Source organism: Grammomys surdaster, unplaced genomic scaffold, assembly GCF_004785775.1.
Source record: "Grammomys surdaster isolate TR1022 unplaced genomic scaffold, NIH_TR_1.0 63, whole genome shotgun sequence".
In the NCBI taxonomy this organism is placed as follows: domain Eukaryota; kingdom Metazoa; phylum Chordata; class Mammalia; order Rodentia; family Muridae; genus Grammomys; species Grammomys surdaster.
Genome location: NW_021604565.1, coordinates 16,553,283 through 16,572,977, shown reverse-complemented (window position 1 = coordinate 16,572,977; position 19,695 = coordinate 16,553,283). Strand labels below are relative to the sequence as shown.

General features: G+C 42.4%; 1 protein-coding gene across 1 annotated transcript in view; it reads left to right on the top strand.

The window, feature by feature from the left end:
• Dpys (dihydropyrimidinase) overlaps positions 1 to 19,695 on the top strand; it is a 78,866-nt gene that overhangs the window by 22,065 nt on the left and 37,106 nt on the right. Inside the window, exons 5-7 of the mRNA XM_028765776.1 lie at positions 12,225 to 12,381; positions 13,368 to 13,509; positions 15,884 to 16,026. Coding sequence (XP_028621609.1) covers positions 12,225 to 12,381; positions 13,368 to 13,509; positions 15,884 to 16,026 — 442 coding nt within the window. The remainder of the gene's footprint in view (positions 1 to 12,224; positions 12,382 to 13,367; positions 13,510 to 15,883; positions 16,027 to 19,695) is intronic.

The window sequence follows — 19,695 nt, the reverse complement described above, 5'->3', positions numbered from 1 at the left end:
CCCCCAAAAGAATGTTCAAAGAATTTTTTTCTTCTAGGTCCTTGTCATATCCCGTAAGAAATATCTGTATCTTCTGTTACTTCATAAAACAAAACGAAAAACCACTTTGCCAGTATTTTGCCCCTTGCTGCTCCTTCTGTTAGAAATATATCCTTGAGGTCAGTCCTCAGAAGGCGGGTTTTTATCATTCTCATTTGTAAGTCTAAGAATGTTCCATTATGTTTATTCAAATAACCCTCCAATGGTGGGCACTTGGTCTGTGGCAGTCCTTGGCTCTTACAAATGAACACCATAGCCAGTCACCTTCTGTAGGGGACTATTTGATATTTGTAGAAGGTGTGTGTCTTTTTTATTGCTGTTGTAAGAAATTGCTACGAGTTTAATGACTTAACATGAACTTGCTATCTAGCTGTTCTAGAGAACAGTGTATCCAGGTATCTGGAGAGCCCCGCCCCTTCCTTAACTTTCCCAGCACCAGCCTGCTCAGTTTCCTCAGCTCTTGCCCACCTCCACCTCTGCCTTCCTGAATCTTTAAAGGCAACCATGCTGCTTTGCATGCTGGTGTCAGCTTATTCTGAATGGCCTCGTGTCTTTCTCTTCCACTTTAAGGATCTTTGTATAACATTGAGCCAACTCCATTAATTTAGAAGACTTCCCCATCTCAAGGCTTTTAACCACATCCACAAGGTCTCCTTTTCTACATTAGGTAGCATATGAATAAACTATCGATTAGCATGTGGACGTCTTTATGGTTCCATTACGTGCCTAACATAAAAGGGTATCTTCTAGATGGATTGCTGGTTCAAAGATTAAATGGACATGCAGCTGTTTAGATACTGCTATATTTATTTCCAAAGGAGCCGTAAGTATGGGATAGTTTAAACACCACTCAAGCATGCCGGCTAAGTTGGATTTATAGTAACGATACTCGTAAAAGATACCCAAGTGCCCAGTTGTCAAAGAGATAGCACAACTCCAGAATAATTCATCGTGAGATAGCCCACCCTGTGAATGTAACGTCTCCTGGGTGAGTTTGACATGTGATCAAGGAGGGCCCAGAAGGAAGAGAAGATAAAATAACAGATCCAAACTCTCCCCATGATGACTGCATAAGTAAACCCAAAGACAGACTGGAACGGTGATGGCTAAGAGCCAGTCGACCACACTGAGTGTGGAGGAGGATTGAGGCACCCTGTCTGTAATTCATTACCCTCTAACGCCATATCTGGACACAAAGGTGCAATAAAAGCCTGCTCTTTGTAACCTTATTTAAATAAGAAACACTTTATTCTTATGAAAGTATAATGTGGAGATCTATAAATGCTTTTGTCCCCACGTCCTTCTCCTTGGGCCCTGATACAAACAGTGAGTCCTCAGCACTTTGCTGCCTAGGAGCAGCACACAGAACCCTGGTTCTTGCTCAGACCCACTAGATCTGAGGAGCTTAACTGAAACTTCAGTGGTTCATATGATTATTAAAGTCAGAATCCAGCCACGAAGGTTGTCAAATTATTGGTCGTCTGTCTCTATTGTGACTTACAGATATGATACTGTTAAATTTGACTTTATACCTCAGTTGACAACTGTGTAACTAGAAGAGGTGGGCGGAAGTCATAACAGCTAACACTATCCATGCTTCAGAGTAGGACTCTGAGACAATTGGCCCCATCAGGTTTTATTCCTCATTTTATTTTAATATATTGTTGTTTTGAATTGTCATCAGAATACTTCAAGTTCAACTTTAGGACTGTTTTGTGTCTGATGATGTCAAAGTGTGGGGATGACTGGTAGGCAAAACTCAACATGACTTCACTAGCAAGTGCTAGGTCTACTGGTTCAGCCCACGGCCATCAACCCAAAGCCAAACCTTCTCAGTGACTAGCTCTACTGAAGCACTCCGGGATGTGTGGATGTCATGTTTCATAATTCATTGATTTGACGTTTAAAAAATTAGGTGATTTAGGAGGGTTGTAATTATGTTTGACAGTTATGTTGAGGAGCTAGAGAGATGGCTCAGTGGTTAAGAGCACTGACTGCTCTTCCAGAGGGCCTGAGTTCAGTTCCCAGCAACCACATGGTGGCTCACAACCATCTGTAATGGGATCTGATGCCCTCTTCTGTTATGTCTGAAGACAGCTTCAGTGAACTTACATACAGAAAATAAATAAATCTTTTAAAAGTAGAAAGTTATATTAACGACATTATCATTATCTTAGCATTTTGGCATCCAGTGGAGAGTTGTTAGCTCTCACTTCTGTCAGCCATTCTTCCAGCCTAGTGATTTTGGCCTCCTTTACTTTCACTTCAATGAAGCTTCCTTCAAAAGCCTAGCCAGTAAGAGGTAATGGTGACTACAACTCGCAGTAGTATCAATTGTCTTCCAACCATGAACAACGAGTAAACTTAGCTTATATAAACGCTACCTGCCACCTGAGTCTTGTTAATAATAATTGTCACTTCAAATGACAATTTTTGTGCCTGGCTAGTGCTTTTAGTGACACTCTAGGAATGTGTCTGCCAGTCCCTTCTCCTCTCCTAGGCTGCAGAAGGAACCCGGGGCTGTCATTACAACTGTATTATGATTATCTGGGTATGACAGTGTTCTTCACAGCACCCGTTTCCTAGTCCTTCCCTGCTTTGTCTACAGGCTAAGCCCAGTGTTCAGGGTAGAAGTGTGACATAGTCTTTCCTGGCAAAATAATCATTGGGAAGAGAAATGTATCCAGTCAGTGGAGTGCACGCTGAAACTAGTCACATTAACTCACAGAGAACGAGTTTCAAGTGCCAGGGCCAAGAGCATTTCCTTCACACCAGTGAGGCTCCCAAGCACAACTAATTTTAGTTGGCTACATATTTAGACGGTTGTCGTCTTATAAAGTTTCTTGGTTTACCTGTGATTTCTCCAGTTAGTTCTTTTAAAATAGGTTTATAAGATAAGTGTAGGCCTCTGTACCACACCGTGAGCAGTTGCCAGCCTTTCCCTCCTGCTTTCATTGGCTATAAGCAGCTCCTGTGTGCAGCACACAAGACTGACCACCGAGCTCTGGTGGATGGGCCTATAGCTCCCTCTGGTGGATGGGTCTATAGCTCCCTCCCACTGTTTGGTAGTGTGCAGATGTGCTGTGTGGATCACACCCTTTGGTATCCTAGGCTCAATACATGAGTTCTTCTCATATTTCCACTTTCTTGAGTACTTTGAATAAAGCAAAGTATGTAGAAAGCAAATTTTCTAATTTTCCTCAGGTTCGTTCAGTGATTTGAATGAGCATAGAATTCTAGGTCACAAAGTACTTCTGGAAAATGACAGATTGGTTTTATTCTGGCATTGCTACCAATACTGTACAATTGTTTTCTTTTTCTCTCTGACTGGTTTTGCCGTCTGCAATATTCTCATTTTTTCTCCATCATAGAGATTCAGAAATTTCATTAATCCTACATTGGGTCATAAGATTTATATAATCCCCCTTCATGTTTAGGGAATATTTTAATGGGAAGGCTGATCTTAGATTCTGAACTGTCTTCTGTCATTTCTTCCATATTTGTTTTCTCTTTACTTTCCCAGGATCAACTTCTCCAGTGTCTCATCTCCATCTCCTTCCTGGTTTTCTTCTCTTTTCACCTTAAAAAAATCTCGTTTTTGCTCTGTCTTGTTTGCTTTTCTTTGTCTTTCCTATGGACTTTTGTCTTGGTGATCTTTTCTGTTTGCTTGTTACTTTATTTGTATTTTATGTAGATTGGTGTTTCGCCTGCATGCATGTCTATGTGAGGATGTTGGATTACCTGGAACTGCAGTTACAGACAGTTGTGAGCTTCCCTGTGGTTGCTGGAAATTGAACTCAGGTCCTCTGGAAGAGAAGCCAGTGCTCTTAACCACTGGGCCGTCTCTCCAGCTCCCTCTTTCTTTCTTTTTTTTCATGTTATTCCTTTGTAAGAATACAGATGAGGCTTTAACATTCTCTTTCATTTCCTGTTTGTTTTGTTGTTGGTTTTTTTTTTTTTTAATGAATCCCTAGTCTTTTTCTCCATGGTTAGGAAGATGGCTCAGTGGGTAGAGCACTCTCGCTACAAGCACAAGGGCCTAACTTCCTCCTCACCACCCTCATAAAGAGCCAGGAGTAGACATCTGTGTGTGAGACTCCAGCACTGGGAATGGAGGTTGGGAGGCAGAGACTGGCAGATCTCAAAGGCTCCATGGCCAGCCAGCCTAGCAAAAAAGGCCAGGTGAGCTCCTGGTTCAGCGAGACACTTCGTCTAAAGAGGTGCATAGAGGAAAACACCTGACTTCTTCCTCTGACCACATCTGCACAAATGGGCGTACACACCCGAAAACTTGTGTACATACAACACACACACATACCACACATAGTCTTCCTTTGCCGTGATCTATGTTTTTTTTTAAGAATTTTCATTTATTATAGTGTGTGTGTGTGTGTGTGTGTGTGTGATGCATGTCGATACACACATGCCACAGTACACATGTGTTGGTCAGAGGATAACTTTGTGGATTCTCTTCTTACACATTTGTGTGAGTCTTTGGGGATCAAATTTAGACCACCAGGCTTGTTCTGCAACTGCCTTTACTTGCAGAGTCTGCCCATGTTTATGTGTTCTTTAAACATCTGGCGACTCTTGGCTGTCACTGTGCCCACGTGACTGGACAGTTCAGGTGCAGTGTGAGGAGCAGAGATGCGTTTCTTCTCTGAGTAGATCTGTTTCCTGAACGAGCTCTGTGAATAGGGAACATGGTCTTTGGTGAGCTATAGTATACAAGTATAAGGTCTTTACTTGGTGGTATCAACACATTATGAAGGGTGTCCCCCCACACACGCACACGCAGAGGTGAGGGCTCTGCTAACTGAACCCTCTCCTCTTCCCCTTACTTACTGTTTGCTCACCAGAACCACCATCCTGTCTCCCTCTGCTCATTTGAATTCCGAGCTTACCCCTCTCATTTCCCTTACCTGTTATTGCATCCCATGTGCTTCTCACCATCCTCAGAGCCCTCAGAGCCTCCTGGCATCCATAGCTTCAGAGCATCTCGGCTTCCGTGACCTCAGAGCCTCCCGGCATCCGTGTCCTCAGAGCCTCCCAGCATCCGTGACCTCAGAGCCTCCCGGCATCCGTGGCCCCTCTTCCTTCTGTGGGTACGGTGGATTCCCTCTGCCTGAGCCTCTTCATCAGATGCTGCCATGGACTGGGGAGAAAGAGAAAATCAAGTTCAATTCGTCAACTTTAATCTCAAACTCAGGCTTTCCTTGGCTGAACCTTAAGTGTTTTCCGCTCACCTTTGTCTCTTGTGATGAAGAAGCAAAAGTCCAAGAACAGGAAAAGGAAGGAAATTGTCAAAGTCAAGTCTTCTGTCTTAGTCACGGACATAGTGACCACAGCAACTCTTACAAGGGAAAACATTTAATGGGGGCTGGCTAACAGTTTCAGAGGGTTAGTCCATTATCGTCATGGCAGGAAACATGGTGGCACACAAGACAGGGTACTGGAGAGGGAGCTGAGAGTTCTACATCTGGATTCACAGGCAGAAGGAAGAGAGTAACACCGGCCAGGTTTCCGCTTCTGAGACCTCAAAGCCCATCCCCTAGAGACATACTTCCTCCAACAAGGGACACCTCCCAACATTGCCAGTCCCTGTGAGACTTTAGGGTTATTACCATTCAACTACATCCAACTTCCTGCCCCCCATAGGCTTATAGCTCTGTCATTATGAAAAAGTCTCCATAGTCTATTTCAAAGTCTCCTCTGAGACTAAGACAATCTTTTAACTGTAATCCCCTGTAAAATCAAAATGAAAAGCAGATCACATATTTCCAACATAGAATGGCACAGGATACGCATTATGAATCCAAAAGGGAGCATATTTTGAGGAAATACTGGACCAAAACAAGACCAAAAACCACCTGGACAAACTCCAAAGTCTGCATCACCATGTCTGATGTCAAAGGGCTCCTCACATCAGTCACAGCTTGTTGTGGATAGCCCCAGTCTTGTATTTTGATGCCGATTCCCCTTTCCTGTGAAGTCATTACACAGGCGAATTCTAGTGAACCTTCTGCCCATCTTAATTTGTAAAATAAAGGCTGGAGCCAGTGATTGGGCAGAGGAAGGGGAGGTGGAGATATAAAGGTTGGTGGGAAGAGAGCAAGGGGGAGGATGACTGGAGGAGAAAGACGAAGAAGGAGGGGACGACAAGGAAGCAGGAGGTAGAAAGACAGACGCAGAGTCTGGAAAAATCCTCAAGTAATAAGGGTCTCATAGCTGGGGAACAGAGTAGTGTAGGGGTATCTGCCCAATCTAGGCTTACAGAATATATTCATAATTACTGAGTTTTGTTTACATTGATAGGTCTTATTTGGGTTGGAGATTTAAATATCTCCCACTATAATAGCTGAGTTGCCTTTGACCTTGGCAAAGAATAAATGTCCATTCCATTCTTAAGTCTTGCTTGGCCTGAGGTGAATAATTGAAACAGGTGAACTCCCACCCACCCTTCTTGTGCTAAGCCACTTGTTCATAAAGGAAGCACCATAAATCTGTTCCCAGAGTTATCTCAGAGAACCCAGGCTAAACGTTAGGCGTGCCCCCTGGTGGTGTTGTGACTCACTTAGAGGGAAGTTCTGCTCAGCACAGCCCAGATCTGGCCTACTCCCTATAGTCTAGTTGACATTTTGCATTTTTTGAGGTTGGGGTTTCTCTTGTGTAGCCCAGGCTAGCCTTGATTTCAAGATCCTCCTGCTTCAGCCTCTGGAGTTCTTGGATTACAGGTGCAAGAAACCACTTCCAGCCGTAGTCTAGTCTTTAGCCAAACAGTGCATGTGCCAATCTGAGCCATTGACAACTGCGACTATTCTCATCTCACTAGCTTTCCCCATGCATGTATCGTTTTAGTTATGGTGCTGCACACGGGGTTCTTCCCAGCCTGCCACTAGCGCTTGGATGCTCACGGATTCTGTTGTTTTGTTTAGAGCGGAGTTACAGTCTCTCAGTAGCTTAATCTGCCTGTTACTGTTTCCCATCTGTGACAGAAATGTCAACTATATCCCACCTGTGGTGGTTTGAGTAGGAATGGCCCCCATAGACATGTGTTTAAATTCTTGGCACTAGGGACTAGCACTATAAGGAGATGTGGCCTTCTTGGAGTAGGTGTCACTGGAGGAAGTGTGTCACTGTGGGGACAGGATTTGAAGTTTCTTCCAGCTTCTTGTTGATCCGTTTATAGAACTCTCAGCTCCTTCTCCAGCACCATGTCTGCCTGAAGACCACCCTGCTTTCTGCCATGATGATAGTGGACTAAATCTATGAACCGTAAGCCAGCCCCAATTAAATCTTTTCCTTTGTAAGAGCTGCCTTGGTCACGGTATCTCTTCATAGCCATAGAACCCTAACTGAGACTGAAGTCTACCCTTAACTTCTTTTAACATATCTTATTAAAATTTAATCTTATTTTATACCCCAGCTCCTGTCTTGGGGGGGGGCGAGCGGGCAAATGTGCATCGTGATAAAACATTTTCTTTGTGCTTTTCACAAAAAACAAGTTACAGGTTACAAATGTGCTGTTGGTATGCTCTGGGTTGGGTTTGTAAATTAGAGGGAGGCCCCATTAGTCCCCAAGCCACTCATTGCCAGCAGGGCCTCGTGGTTGGTTTGCTGTCTATTTAGTTGCTTATGGTTGTTTGATCTGTAGTTGTATTGGTTTTCCCACAGCACAAAGATCCATAGCCAAGTCTTTTGTTGTAGGACATGAAGTTTTCACACAGAGGTCAGGGTGGCTCCCACTTTTTAACCCCATCCTCCACATATCCTCCTTGTTTTTAGAAGACCGAAGAGAGATTCATAAAAGGCAGCATCCCCTCATGCTCTTTACAGATGAACAGCAGCAAGCCAAGTTTTGGTTCTTCTATCCTTCAGTGCACTGACTCGCGATGGCCAGGGGAGGGGAGGCTGGTGTGTGGCTGAGCTCAGGGGAATTTGAATGTCACCTTGTGTTTTCTTTCTTGGTCTTGTGTATCTGAGTATCTCATTGCCTTTTAAATTTACAAGAAGATCTACTTCAAAGCAGTTAAAAACTGGCCATTTAAGAACATCTCAAAAACTGGAATTGTGTGGCTCTGAGAGAAACAGCATCTGCGGACTGTGTAGATTTCTTAAGGCTCCTGACACACAAAGTACCACAGCTATGGTATAAGCAGTAAGGTCGTGTTTTTCCAGAGTACTGGAGATGAGAAATCTGACAGGGCAGTGTCAATAGCACCAATGTTTTCTGAGCTGTAGAGGAAGCCACAGCCCAGGGAATGTCCCAGAGAGTGTCCCAGGCCATGTCCTAGGTGTCCTAGGCCATGTCCCATGAAGTGCCCCAGGCCTCTTTCCTTGGCTTCATCAGGAAGATTTTCTCCTCTGCTTTCAATGTGCCCCTTCTGTTGGTGTCTATATTCCAACCCCCCCCCTTCTTTTAGATCCCAGTCTTACTAGATTAGGCTCTACCCACAAAGGCCTCACTTTACTTTCACTACCTCTATAAAGACCTTATTAAATATGTTTGAAGACTTCAAGAGCTGAATTCTGGTGTGTGGTGTCTGGAATGAGACTGGTCCCCAGAGGCTCATGTGTTTCAATACTCAGGCCCCAGATGGTGGAACTCTTTGGGAAGGATTAGAAGGTATGGCCTTGTGGGAGAAGGCATGTCACTAGAGGCAGGCTTTGAGGTTTCAAATGACCATTGCTGTGCCTGGTGTACTCTCTCCTTCCTGCCTGTGTTTCGAGACGTGAGATGTTCCTGCTGTCGTGCCTTTCCTCCTCCATCATGGACTCTGACCCTCCACCACTGTAAGCACAATTAAATGCTTTCTTCTATGAGTTCCTCCTTCTATGTGGAGTTTTATCACAGCAATAGAAAAGTGACCACTCCATGGTGAGATACACAGCTCAATTTATAAACATGAAGAGCATCCTAGGGCATGCTACATACTTTTGTATACATCATAGTTATTAGTTTTATTATTCGTTTGTTTGTTTGTATTTTGGGGGTGGTTGGTTGGTTTGTTAACCTTCACAAATTTACCATATTAAAAGCATATTGCAATCCCATTTCCTAGATAAGAAAACTGAGGCAAAGAACATTGATTCATCATAGGCAAAGCGAAGAAATACAACAACAGAATTTGAACTCAGGCCTGCATTTACTACCATCCTGTCTGTTTAATTTTCTTCTCAAATAGTTTCTTCTTTTGAAAAAAATAGTATCTTGAATCAGTGCAGCCCAGCAGAACTTCACCATGTTATTTAGTAGGAAAGTTATTTTGAAAAGCATTGCTATCTTCAAATTCTAGTTTGAGTGTCTTCCCCGACATCTGAACAGATGCTCTTCACCCTTCTCTCATAGCTCTCAGGGCGCAAGGCTCCACACAGGAGCACCCACTCTGTCACTTCCCTCCAATAAGGCTGTCTGGTGATTGAGAGAGTCCTACGCATCTATCATGCCTCATGACTCAGACATCTTTAGGATCTCTCAGACATATAAATGCTGTTAAGTGGGAGCTTGCTACAGGATGTAGTCTTTGCATTTTTGGTTCTGTGTCCAAGGATGGAGAAAGACTACAGAGAGTAAACGTGGTAGAGAGGGTACAACCAAGCAAGAAAGGTGCTGGGGGTGGGAGGGGGACAGGTGATAAAGACCCAAGAGTCATTGGAACCACGTGGATGCAAACACAGTCAGAAGAGTACCAGATGGAAGACAGACACAAGCGCTGTTCACAGCCACCTGCAGCACAGAGCAAAGGAAACCAGGAAGGGAAAGGGGATTATCGCTTGGTCACATCCACAGATAGCTTGTGTGCTTGACTAAAAATGTTTAGGAATGTATGCCCTTCACCAGAGAATGAAAATGTTGCTTTTCTTGTCACACTGTGTATGTGGTCCTGTATCAGAGGAGGAAGGCTTTAATTCTGGTTAAGCCATTGCCCATGTGTGTATCTCTGGCAGATCAATATGTTTCAGTGAGCATCAATTTCTTCTTTTATCAAAGCAGCATGAGGTGTTGCTGTGACGTCAAGTGAGGTCAAGTACAAGAGGTATGAAAGTTCTACAGTCTGTATCTGTGGTCACAATTGTGCTTGTCTTATTTTTGGCTCAGATCTACCAGGACTTGCAATTAACTTGGATTTTTGTAGTTTGATACTTCAATTTATGGACTGCCAGACTCTGTTTTCCTTCTCCTTTATACTTTCTGCGTGGGTTTTTTGGTCTTTTAAAAATTGTGAAGGGCAGCAACGAGCCATTAGGAATTTTTATTTTTAATTTTTTATATTCATAAATATGTAATGAGAATAAAGATGAAAATACACTCCTTAATGAAGAGCTTGTGTACACTAAAAAAAACAAGTAGCTTGTCACATTTGAAAGGGGCTAAGGCTTTCTGAGGAAATTACCTGTCATCCAATCTTGAAGCAGCTCTGGCAAACTCCTGCAGATGCTGGCATTTAATTTTTCCCAAGAGCTATTAAGATGGTAGAAGTTTGGGAACTGCATTCCTGTATCATTTCGATGTGCCAAGTGACTGAACAGAACACGTGACAGGACCTTTCCTTGGTGATGAAGCACCAAGGAAAATCCTGAGTTGGCACCTCATGTAGCGACTGCAAATCAACTCGGAGTCTTGTTGTCCAAGCAACTGGGAGATGCGCTCTTGGAACAGCAAATTCTCTTTGAAGGTGCAAATAGAGACTGTGCCTGTCTTACTCTCCCAAGTAGAGACCACTACCTCTTAGTTCACTACACATGACCAAGGTTTTCCTGCCTGCCACAGAAAGATACTAAAATTGCTTCTCTTTTCTGGAAACAGACCAGTAAGGACCTGGAGTGATATGGCGTTGTGTGTATCATGGAAATCAAGCAGATCAGCAGTGGTTGGGGTCCTGGGGTGGGGCTTTCACAGGCTATGGCATGGGGGTTCTGGGAGACCCCTTTCACAGGCCATGGCATAAGGGTTCTGGGAGACCTCTTTCACAGGCCATAGTGTGGCACTGAAGTCAGATTCCTAGGCTTCAGCAAGCCTGGCTTTGACTGTTTCTCTATTTCCTAGGCTAGCTGGAGGAAGAGGCTGATTTGGAGGAAGGATGATTTGTGAGATAATAGGGGCTACATTTCCATTTTGAGGACTCTGGCAGCTGGTGGCCATCCACTGCATATGCTCTCTAAGGAAATCAGTTAATTTCAGCTATATATCTGAACTGTAACTAAAATTCAGCATCTGGTCAACCAAAGTGAGCTCATTTGGCATGCTAGAATCTCCTCATCATTCTCTCTCTCTCTCTCTCTCTCTCTCCCCTCCCCCTCTTTTGATTGCTTGCATGTGATGAGGTTGATGCCAGTGAATCTATTATTCTGACAAATGCTAATCAGATAGGAGCCTGATTTTAAATTCAAATTCACTGTGCACTATTAAGTTTTCCAGCATCGTGCGCTTTGGATGTCCTCATTTGCATGACTTTTAAGTGTGCGTTTCGGGCTACAATTTTATTATCTGAATGTTCTTTTATTGAATGTAAGTCTTCTCAGAAAGTTCTTTTGGAGAGTGTGAAAAGGTTATCAATCAATCAGCAGCAGAGATGCACCACGGTTGGAGTCCATATGGCTGTATTAACTGTAGTTTATCATCTGGTATATAATTTGATATCACTGACTCAAAATTCCTGGGTTCAAATCCTACCTCCTTCACTCTACACATGTGAAATGTATATAAAGTATCTGTAGAGAAATGATGTAATCCTGTAGCTTTATCTTTTAATTGAAATAGTAATAGCATTTACGCAATAGGATTTTAAGATAGCGTTATAAATGTAGCCCCCAGCATCCTCTGGGTTCTGCTTCAGTAACAGTGGAGGATAATCCAACATGATTTTAATAACCTCTACTTGGAAGGAGAGCATGCCATTTACATTCAATCTAATTGACCCAAACAAACACATAGCCCAGCCCGATGGCAAGTAACTGGGAGAATGACCTGTACCTTACAATGCAAATGACCAGAACACACTAAATGCTCAGTAATTATCAGCCATTGACTATTGAGTCTGGTTCACAAAAGTGAGGTGTGAGGTGGGATTCTGTTAAGCTATAGTATCATCCTCTACTGGGACAGAGAAGATGCTCTGTGTGTTTCTTAGATGGTTTTCTTAAACCTGCACTAAAGGACTGAATCCTGCCTTTGAACCTTCCAGGAAAGGTGGTCTATGGAGAACCAATTGCAGCGGGTCTCGGCACTGATGGCACACAGTACTGGAGTAAAGAATGGAGTCACGCAGCCCACCACGTCATGGGTCCTCCACTGAGACCTGATCCATCAACACCTGGCTTTCTCATGAATCTGTTGGCTAAGTAATAATTTTTCAGATGACTGTGAAGTATTTGGATAGGAGATAATTCTTTATCAGTCTTATCTTTGGATGGAGGAAAGCTTGTCCTAAATTTGTAGATCCAAGGACCTTCTCATCTTCTGTTCTGATTGAGCCACGGTATATGAGGAGCAGAATACACTGGACTTAAGATGTTTAAGCTGATATGGTCTAGGGACATCCTTGTGGTATGGGTGATACCCCTTTCTAGCCATTCTGAACATTTTAACATTCCCTGTTCACATGGCCCCAGATTTCAATTAATAGGGAACATTTCATAGTAGACCGGACAAGACTCCACTTGCCCCGTTTCCTTTAGCTTCTCTCTTCCTTCACACTTCTGGGTCCCAGAGATTATTTATCAGCCAAATTGAGATTTTTGTCCCTGATGACAGAGCTATTCTCAACCCGTCTTATATCTGTGTTCATGACAATATGAACATCTGTCACTGGGCTGCTCTGGAGGACCTGACTCCGTTGCCATAGGTTGCCATGAGAGTATCTTTCGTGGTATTCTACTCACAAGAAAGTTCTCCCTACATTGTTCCTCGTGAGCCTGCTGCTTGTATTGCCAGGGTCATTCAACTATCAGTTTCTAGATAGGTCAAGCTCTCAGCCCTGGCCTCGTAAGCCTTGGTGCAGAGTCTAGTAGGCACCCTATCACCTCACAGATCATTTCTCCCTTAAACTAGTCAGCTTCTTCCAATTAGTCTAGGAAATTGAAAAACAACAAAAGACAGACTTGTTGAGGATTCTGCACCATAATCCTATGAGTGTGTTCTCAAAAAGTGCTTCTAAAGATAGAGAGAGAGAGGTGAGCTGTGTCTCTAGAAATTCTGCTCAGGCCCCTCCCACTGCTTGCCATCCCAGGGAGGAGAAAGGAGGCTAAACAACACCAAGGGTATCCTGCTCTGTGTGTGCTCACTCCTCACCTCTTTATTGCCTTTCTTCCATGTTGATTCTTTACAGTGGTGATCTGACAACAACAGGGAGTGACAACTGCACCTTCAACACCTGCCAAAAAGCTATAGGGAAGGATGACTTCACTAAGATTCCCAATGGGGTGAATGGTGTTGAGGACAGGATGTCGGTGATATGGGAAAAGGGCGTGGTGAGTTTCATGTGAATGAGTCTGGGTTCACTCAGGGTCGTATTGTTTGGGGACCAAAGAAACACACCTTCATAGAAAGTGCTCTCTCTCTCTCTCTCTCTCTCTCTCTCTCTCTCTCTCTCTCTCTCACACACACACACACACACACACACACACACACACAACTGAGAATCACCACAGTCACTATCAACCCCACGCCATGACCCTCCAGGGTATTAACATCAAAACAAACAGTTGGTTTCTCTGCTCAGTTCATCTCAGAAGATGTGTTCTGTCATTTGTGCAGAGACATCACTGACCAATTTAGATTGGGCCCAGATAGGCTTATTCTTCATGTGTCATTAATGTAAGTATTTGAACTGATGGGAAAATACATGAAGGATATTAAATTTGCTGTCTGAAGTTACATAGATAGCAAAATCTATGGGCAAAGTGATTTTTTTTTACTACTAATAAATGAAGAATGAAAAAAAGGTTTCTTCCTAAGGGTGGAGCAAAATCCCATAGGCAGAAGTCAGGTGTGAACCTGGCTATCCTGGTGCCATGTGTAGTCACAAAGATCTACAACAGGACTAGGTAGACCCAAGTCCCTGTCATGCTTTTCAAAGATCTCTCTCTTAGATCATGCATTTATCTTATTTACACTTGAGAAGTCTCCTTGATTGCTTCTCCTACATCACTGCCATTCCTAACTCTCATGGTTCGTCTTAGGGTTTCTAATGCTGTGATTAAACATGATGACCAAAAGCAAGTTGGGGAGTAAAGGGCTTATTTCGCTTACACCTCCACATCCTAATTCATCACTGAAGGAAGTCTGGACAGGAACTCAAGCAGGGCAGGACCCTAGAGGCCGGGGCTGATGCAGAGGCCCTAAGAGACATTGCTTACTGATGTGCTCATGAGGGCTTGTCCAGCCTGATTTCTTACAGCACTCAGGACCATCATCCCAGAGATAGAACTGTCCACCTTGGTCTGGGCTCCTCCACCATCCATCACTAATTAAGAAATTGCTTACATTCAGATTTTATGGAGGCATTTTCTCAATTGAGGTTCCCTCCTTTCAAATAACTCTAGCTTGTGTCAAGAAGCCAGGACATTCATTATGCTCTGAGTCCTATTGATTTTATTCTCAGAATGCCTCCTCATTTCCATCTTATATTCTATATAATATGAGGCTACTATATAATTGAAGACTACTATATAATTGGAGGCTCCAATTTTGTTCCGACCATTCCAATAGTCTCAAAGCTGGTTTCCTTATTCTTGGTGACCAATTGCTCCAATCTGTTCAATCCTGAGTTATGACTCTGCTCTGTAAGTGAAGCTCTGCTCACATTAATTGCTTCTCAAAAACACATTAGTGCTGTCCATCACCAGAAGGGTCGTGTTTAAGCAATCAGTTTAGCACAAGGGTCTTCAAAACATCTCTCGGGCTCTCCGGCCCTAGGATCTGGTGGTTTTCCTCCTTGATCCCCTTTCCCCACTCTTCAACCATCCTTCATGATTCTCCCCTCTTTCTCCTTGCTTGAATATTCTAAATTATAGTCCAAATTTCCTCCTTACACTTGTGTTATTACAGAAAATATCTTTATGAAAGATTTTCATAATCTATTCTAGTTCCCATTTTATAGATATATTTATATGCATCTTTAAATGTGATCTTTAATTGAGTATTTTCCAATAGCATGCATGAAACTGTATAATTTTCTGAAACATTAAAATTATTTGCTTCTGGTACTAATAGAAATAATAAACAAATCTTCAATGGCAGTCTTGTCATATACTAAACGGATTCTACGTTAAGATTTCTTAAAATAGACTTTCTATGATTTTTTTGCTTCACATAAATCTGAATTATATAAAATTGTACCTCTTATGTTTATCATTTATCTTGTAAAGGCGCTGCCATGGAATTTAAAAGCATCATAACTATCTTGTTTTGACTATGTAGTATTTTACCTAATATCCACATGATCATCTCAGAGTTAAATCTTCAATAAATGAAGTAGATAATAAATATTATTATGACAGTGGAAAACTTTAAAGGGGAATGGAAAATGCCATAATCAGGCGTTAGCTATTGTGTGTAGTAATCTTGGATGCTTTGGGGACACACAGGGAACAGATAGTCGGGTTGCCTTTTAATCTGATGGGATTTCAGGAAAGCTGTCTTCAGGATTCTGTACATCCTCATCTCCGTCCATGGTGCTATGACTGGTTTATACCGAGCATGCACAGACGTAGTTCCTTGATGTAGGAAATGAGATACAGTTCTGTTTGAATTAATAGATGTAAGTCTTTCACTTTTATCCCCAGAGGAGGCGTTAGTGTTTGATCATCATAACAAATGCATCTTCTTTGAATTGTTTTACAGCACAGTGGTAAAATGGATGAAAACAGATTTGTGGCAGTTACCAGCACAAATGCAGCCAGAATCTTTAATCTTTATCCAAAAAAAGGAAGAATAGCTGTAGGCTCAGATGCTGACATTGTGATCTGGGACCCCGAAGCCACAAGGTAAGTGTGAGATCTTGTGTCAGCAGGTTTTACCCTTGAAGAAAAGCATTTAAGTTGCAAAGAAATCTCATCTAGGCCTTTCCCAGCGTGTGTGCTAGGTAATTTATTTCTCTGTGCTCAGGAATTCTAAGCCTGTGCAGAAGATAAAGGTTTGGATGTACAAATGTTTCTTTGTTTTTCTTGGCACAGAAGATGCCAACATTGTGTAGAGCTCGCTGGGAATGGATATGTATAGAAAACCAATATGAGTTTGCCATTCTAGCGCCTGGCAAAGGTCCGAGTTCACATGGAGGGAAAATGCAGAGCCCTGAAGAAAAAGAAAGGCTTAATTTGAAAAGAACTGAATTGGAAACTCAAAATAATTACAGCCTTTTAAAAGCTTTTAGATAGAAAGATTCTAGCACAAAAGACATCACTTTTAGTTAGCCAAACTTTCCAGATGAGCTCTGCCTCAGCCTGCCCTTCCCAGTAGGCTTAAGCCCTTTATTCTCAATTTCCATAATTCTGTGTTAATATTGTGGATCTGGCAAATTCCACCAATTCAAAAGAGCACTGATAGAGGTTGAATTTCTGCTAAATTCTTCTTGTAAGATGCTGTCCCCAGCAGTACTTGTTTGCTCATGTCCTTGTGGCAAACACATGAACATTTTGTGTGCACAGTCTGTGAACATGGAGATTTGATGGTCCTTCTGCCTTTACTGTATGGGATTTATTCAAGGTCTAGTATGTTTGTTTTTATCCTAGTTAACAAAAGTGCACAGTTTCTAGGGAGTGATATTGTTACAAAGATACAGAAGTGCCCTTGGGCCACCTTCTGGGAAAAAGATGGCCATTTGGAATTTGGAACATGAAGGAAGCTCCTATGGCTGAGAGCCTAGAAACAGGGCCCAGATGGTCTTTTTGTGGTTGGCACTTTCCTCAGGACACTCACTGTCCCTACCTAGGGATCAGTTCATGGGATTGGCAGGCCATGGTCATGGCAGGTAGCCTTTGGCCAACACTCCAGTGCATCACCTCATAGCTGCTTTACAAGTCATGCCAAGCAGTAAAAAGCTGTGTTACAGCCTCAAGTCAGGAGATATCCTGGGCTCATAGCCAGTCACAACCGGAGGCCTTTGTCGTTATGTTGAGAGGGAGTTACATTTAAAGAACCTATTCCTGATAAAGCTGAATGTAGACAGGCCTTCTAGTCTAGGAAGGACAATGGGAGGACAATTGCTTGGCTTCACAGCCTCCACATGATCTGTGTTGGCTGTCATTTGGAAAACTCCTGAATCTGTAAGTTCCACTCTGTAGGCCCTACTGCTGTCCAGCAATGGTCCTCTTGGTGCAAGTCACATATTTAGGCCATTGATTCAAGGCTGGAACCAGGTTGGTCTTTTGAGGTACCTTTTGGCTTATGAAGATCACAAGGTTTAATCAGAAAATCCAGAAATTCTAAAGATCCCTCTCTCATGGAAGGAATATGTGAAAAGCGATAACTTGTGAAGCATTCTGTTTGAGCCATCACAATGACATTTAGTAACACTGTGTGCAAGTCAGTGAGGCAGAAGTTACTTTGTATCTAAGATGGCGTTCATCAGGTAAGACCAAGAAAGTTAAATCTAAAGTAATGAGAAAACTGTAACTGTCAACCATGTGCAAGAATTATACTTCATTTTTATTCATGTTTCATTCATGTTCTATTTTTATTCCATTGGGGTGGACAGTTTAAGTCTATTCTGTTTTCCTGTATCAAAGTGGAAAGAAAATAAAATACTCTTGTTCAAGTATGAAACTCTTTAGTCTAATTCTAACCTCATGGAGAACACTGGGAGGCTGGTTCTGTGGCTCCTCCTCCTCTGCAATTATTTATTTACTAGCTTTTGTTACATATTTCACTTTTTTATTGAAAGTAAATTTCTTGCCATATTATGTATTCTATTTATGGTTTCACCTCCCCCAGCTCCTTCCAGATTCCCCCCCCCCATTTTCCGCCCACCCAAACCTACAGCCTTTCTTTTACTCTTTCATTAGGCTACAAACAGGCATCTAAATAATAGCAATAGATAATATAAGATAAAGTAAAGGCAAACAAGCTGGAATAGGAAGAAGCAAACAAACTAACAGAAGAAAAAGAGCTTTTAAAAAGCACAAAAAACATAGGTGCAGAGACACACGTATTTGCACACACAAAGATTCCAGAGAAATACAGCATACAATATATGTCTGTAAGGAGGAAGGAAGAAAAAAAGGAAAAAGGAAGGAAGGAAGGAAGGAAGGAAGGAAGGAGGGAGGGAGGGAGGGAGGGAGGGAGGGAGGGAGGGAAGGAAGGAAGGAAGGAAGGAAGGAAGGAAGGAAGGAAGGAAGGAAGAAGAAAGGAAGAGTATATCCAGACAAAGCATTATGAGACAAGGCACCTCTAAAAAAAAATCCCACTGAGTTTCTTTTTGAGTTGCTGGGCCCTTCTTTTTAACCTTCTACCTGAGTGTCTCCAGCAGGACCCAAGCTGAGAGTCCTTGGCTGGTTCGAGTTCCGTGAATCACACCAGCTTAGGTACAAAGCGTTGCCTTCCTCAGACAACTGGACAAAGGAATGACCAAAATGCAAGGTTGTGAATAATGCAGTCTCTTTATTTACCACACTTTGCTGCTTGCTGGGTATTTATAGGCTGTGATTATGTCTCCCTGAGTCATGCCTGAGGCTATACAAATTTAGATCACTTTCTCACAAGCTCCAGCTACTAATCTCTGTAACATTGTTTTGTCCCTCCTGTCCTAGTCACTTACTTCAGAATGGTGCATAATGATCCAGATGTGTAGTTATTTTTTTTTAAATGGTCTGTATATTACTTACTTAAATTTCCTCTAGTTTAGTCTAAGAATAACTAACTTAAGGTCAAACTCTTGCTTCTGTGCAGCATAGCATCTTATTCATAGTCTTTTAGGCGTTTATTCAGTTGTTCATCTCTTTTATTTGTTCTTTACCTATCTTTACATAACAACTGTTCTTTATATAATAATGACAAAAGAAAGTTAAATATTTAACTTTTGTTTTTTTTTTTTTGGTGAGTATATGTATGCTGTACTCAGCCTTGTGAGCACTAGGCTGCCTTTACTATGACACATACGTGTTAGCACTACCCAGTCCTCCTGATCACGCCTATGCTTCCAATTCAGGCCTGTTTATCATGAATACCCCAGTGCAAGAAGCAATGGAAAGCAACACAGTCCTTAGTGACTGGAGGTTCTGACCTGGTCTCCACCAAGGGCCACTGAAAGTCTTCAGAGCTTAGTGGCAGGGAGCTTGTTGGACTTGTTGAAGTTTTGGACTCTATTCCTGGTACCATGCACATGACATAAAGAATAAAGGAAAGTAGGTCGTTGTATACCTACCCCTCTTTTATAAAACAAAGTAATCCATTACTATGTCTACAAGATTACCATGAAGCAACATATGTGAACATATTTTATAAGCTAAGCTAGCCCTGTTGATAGTCTTTGCTTTATGTAGGAAGCCCCATGTTCAAAACCTAGCACTGTATACCCTAAGTGCAATGTTGCCGCACACACTAGATACAATATTGCTGCATACACTAGATACAATGTTGCTGCACACACTAGATGCAGTGTTGCTGCACACACTAGATGCAGTGTTGCTGCACACGCTAGATGCAGTGTTGCTGCACAC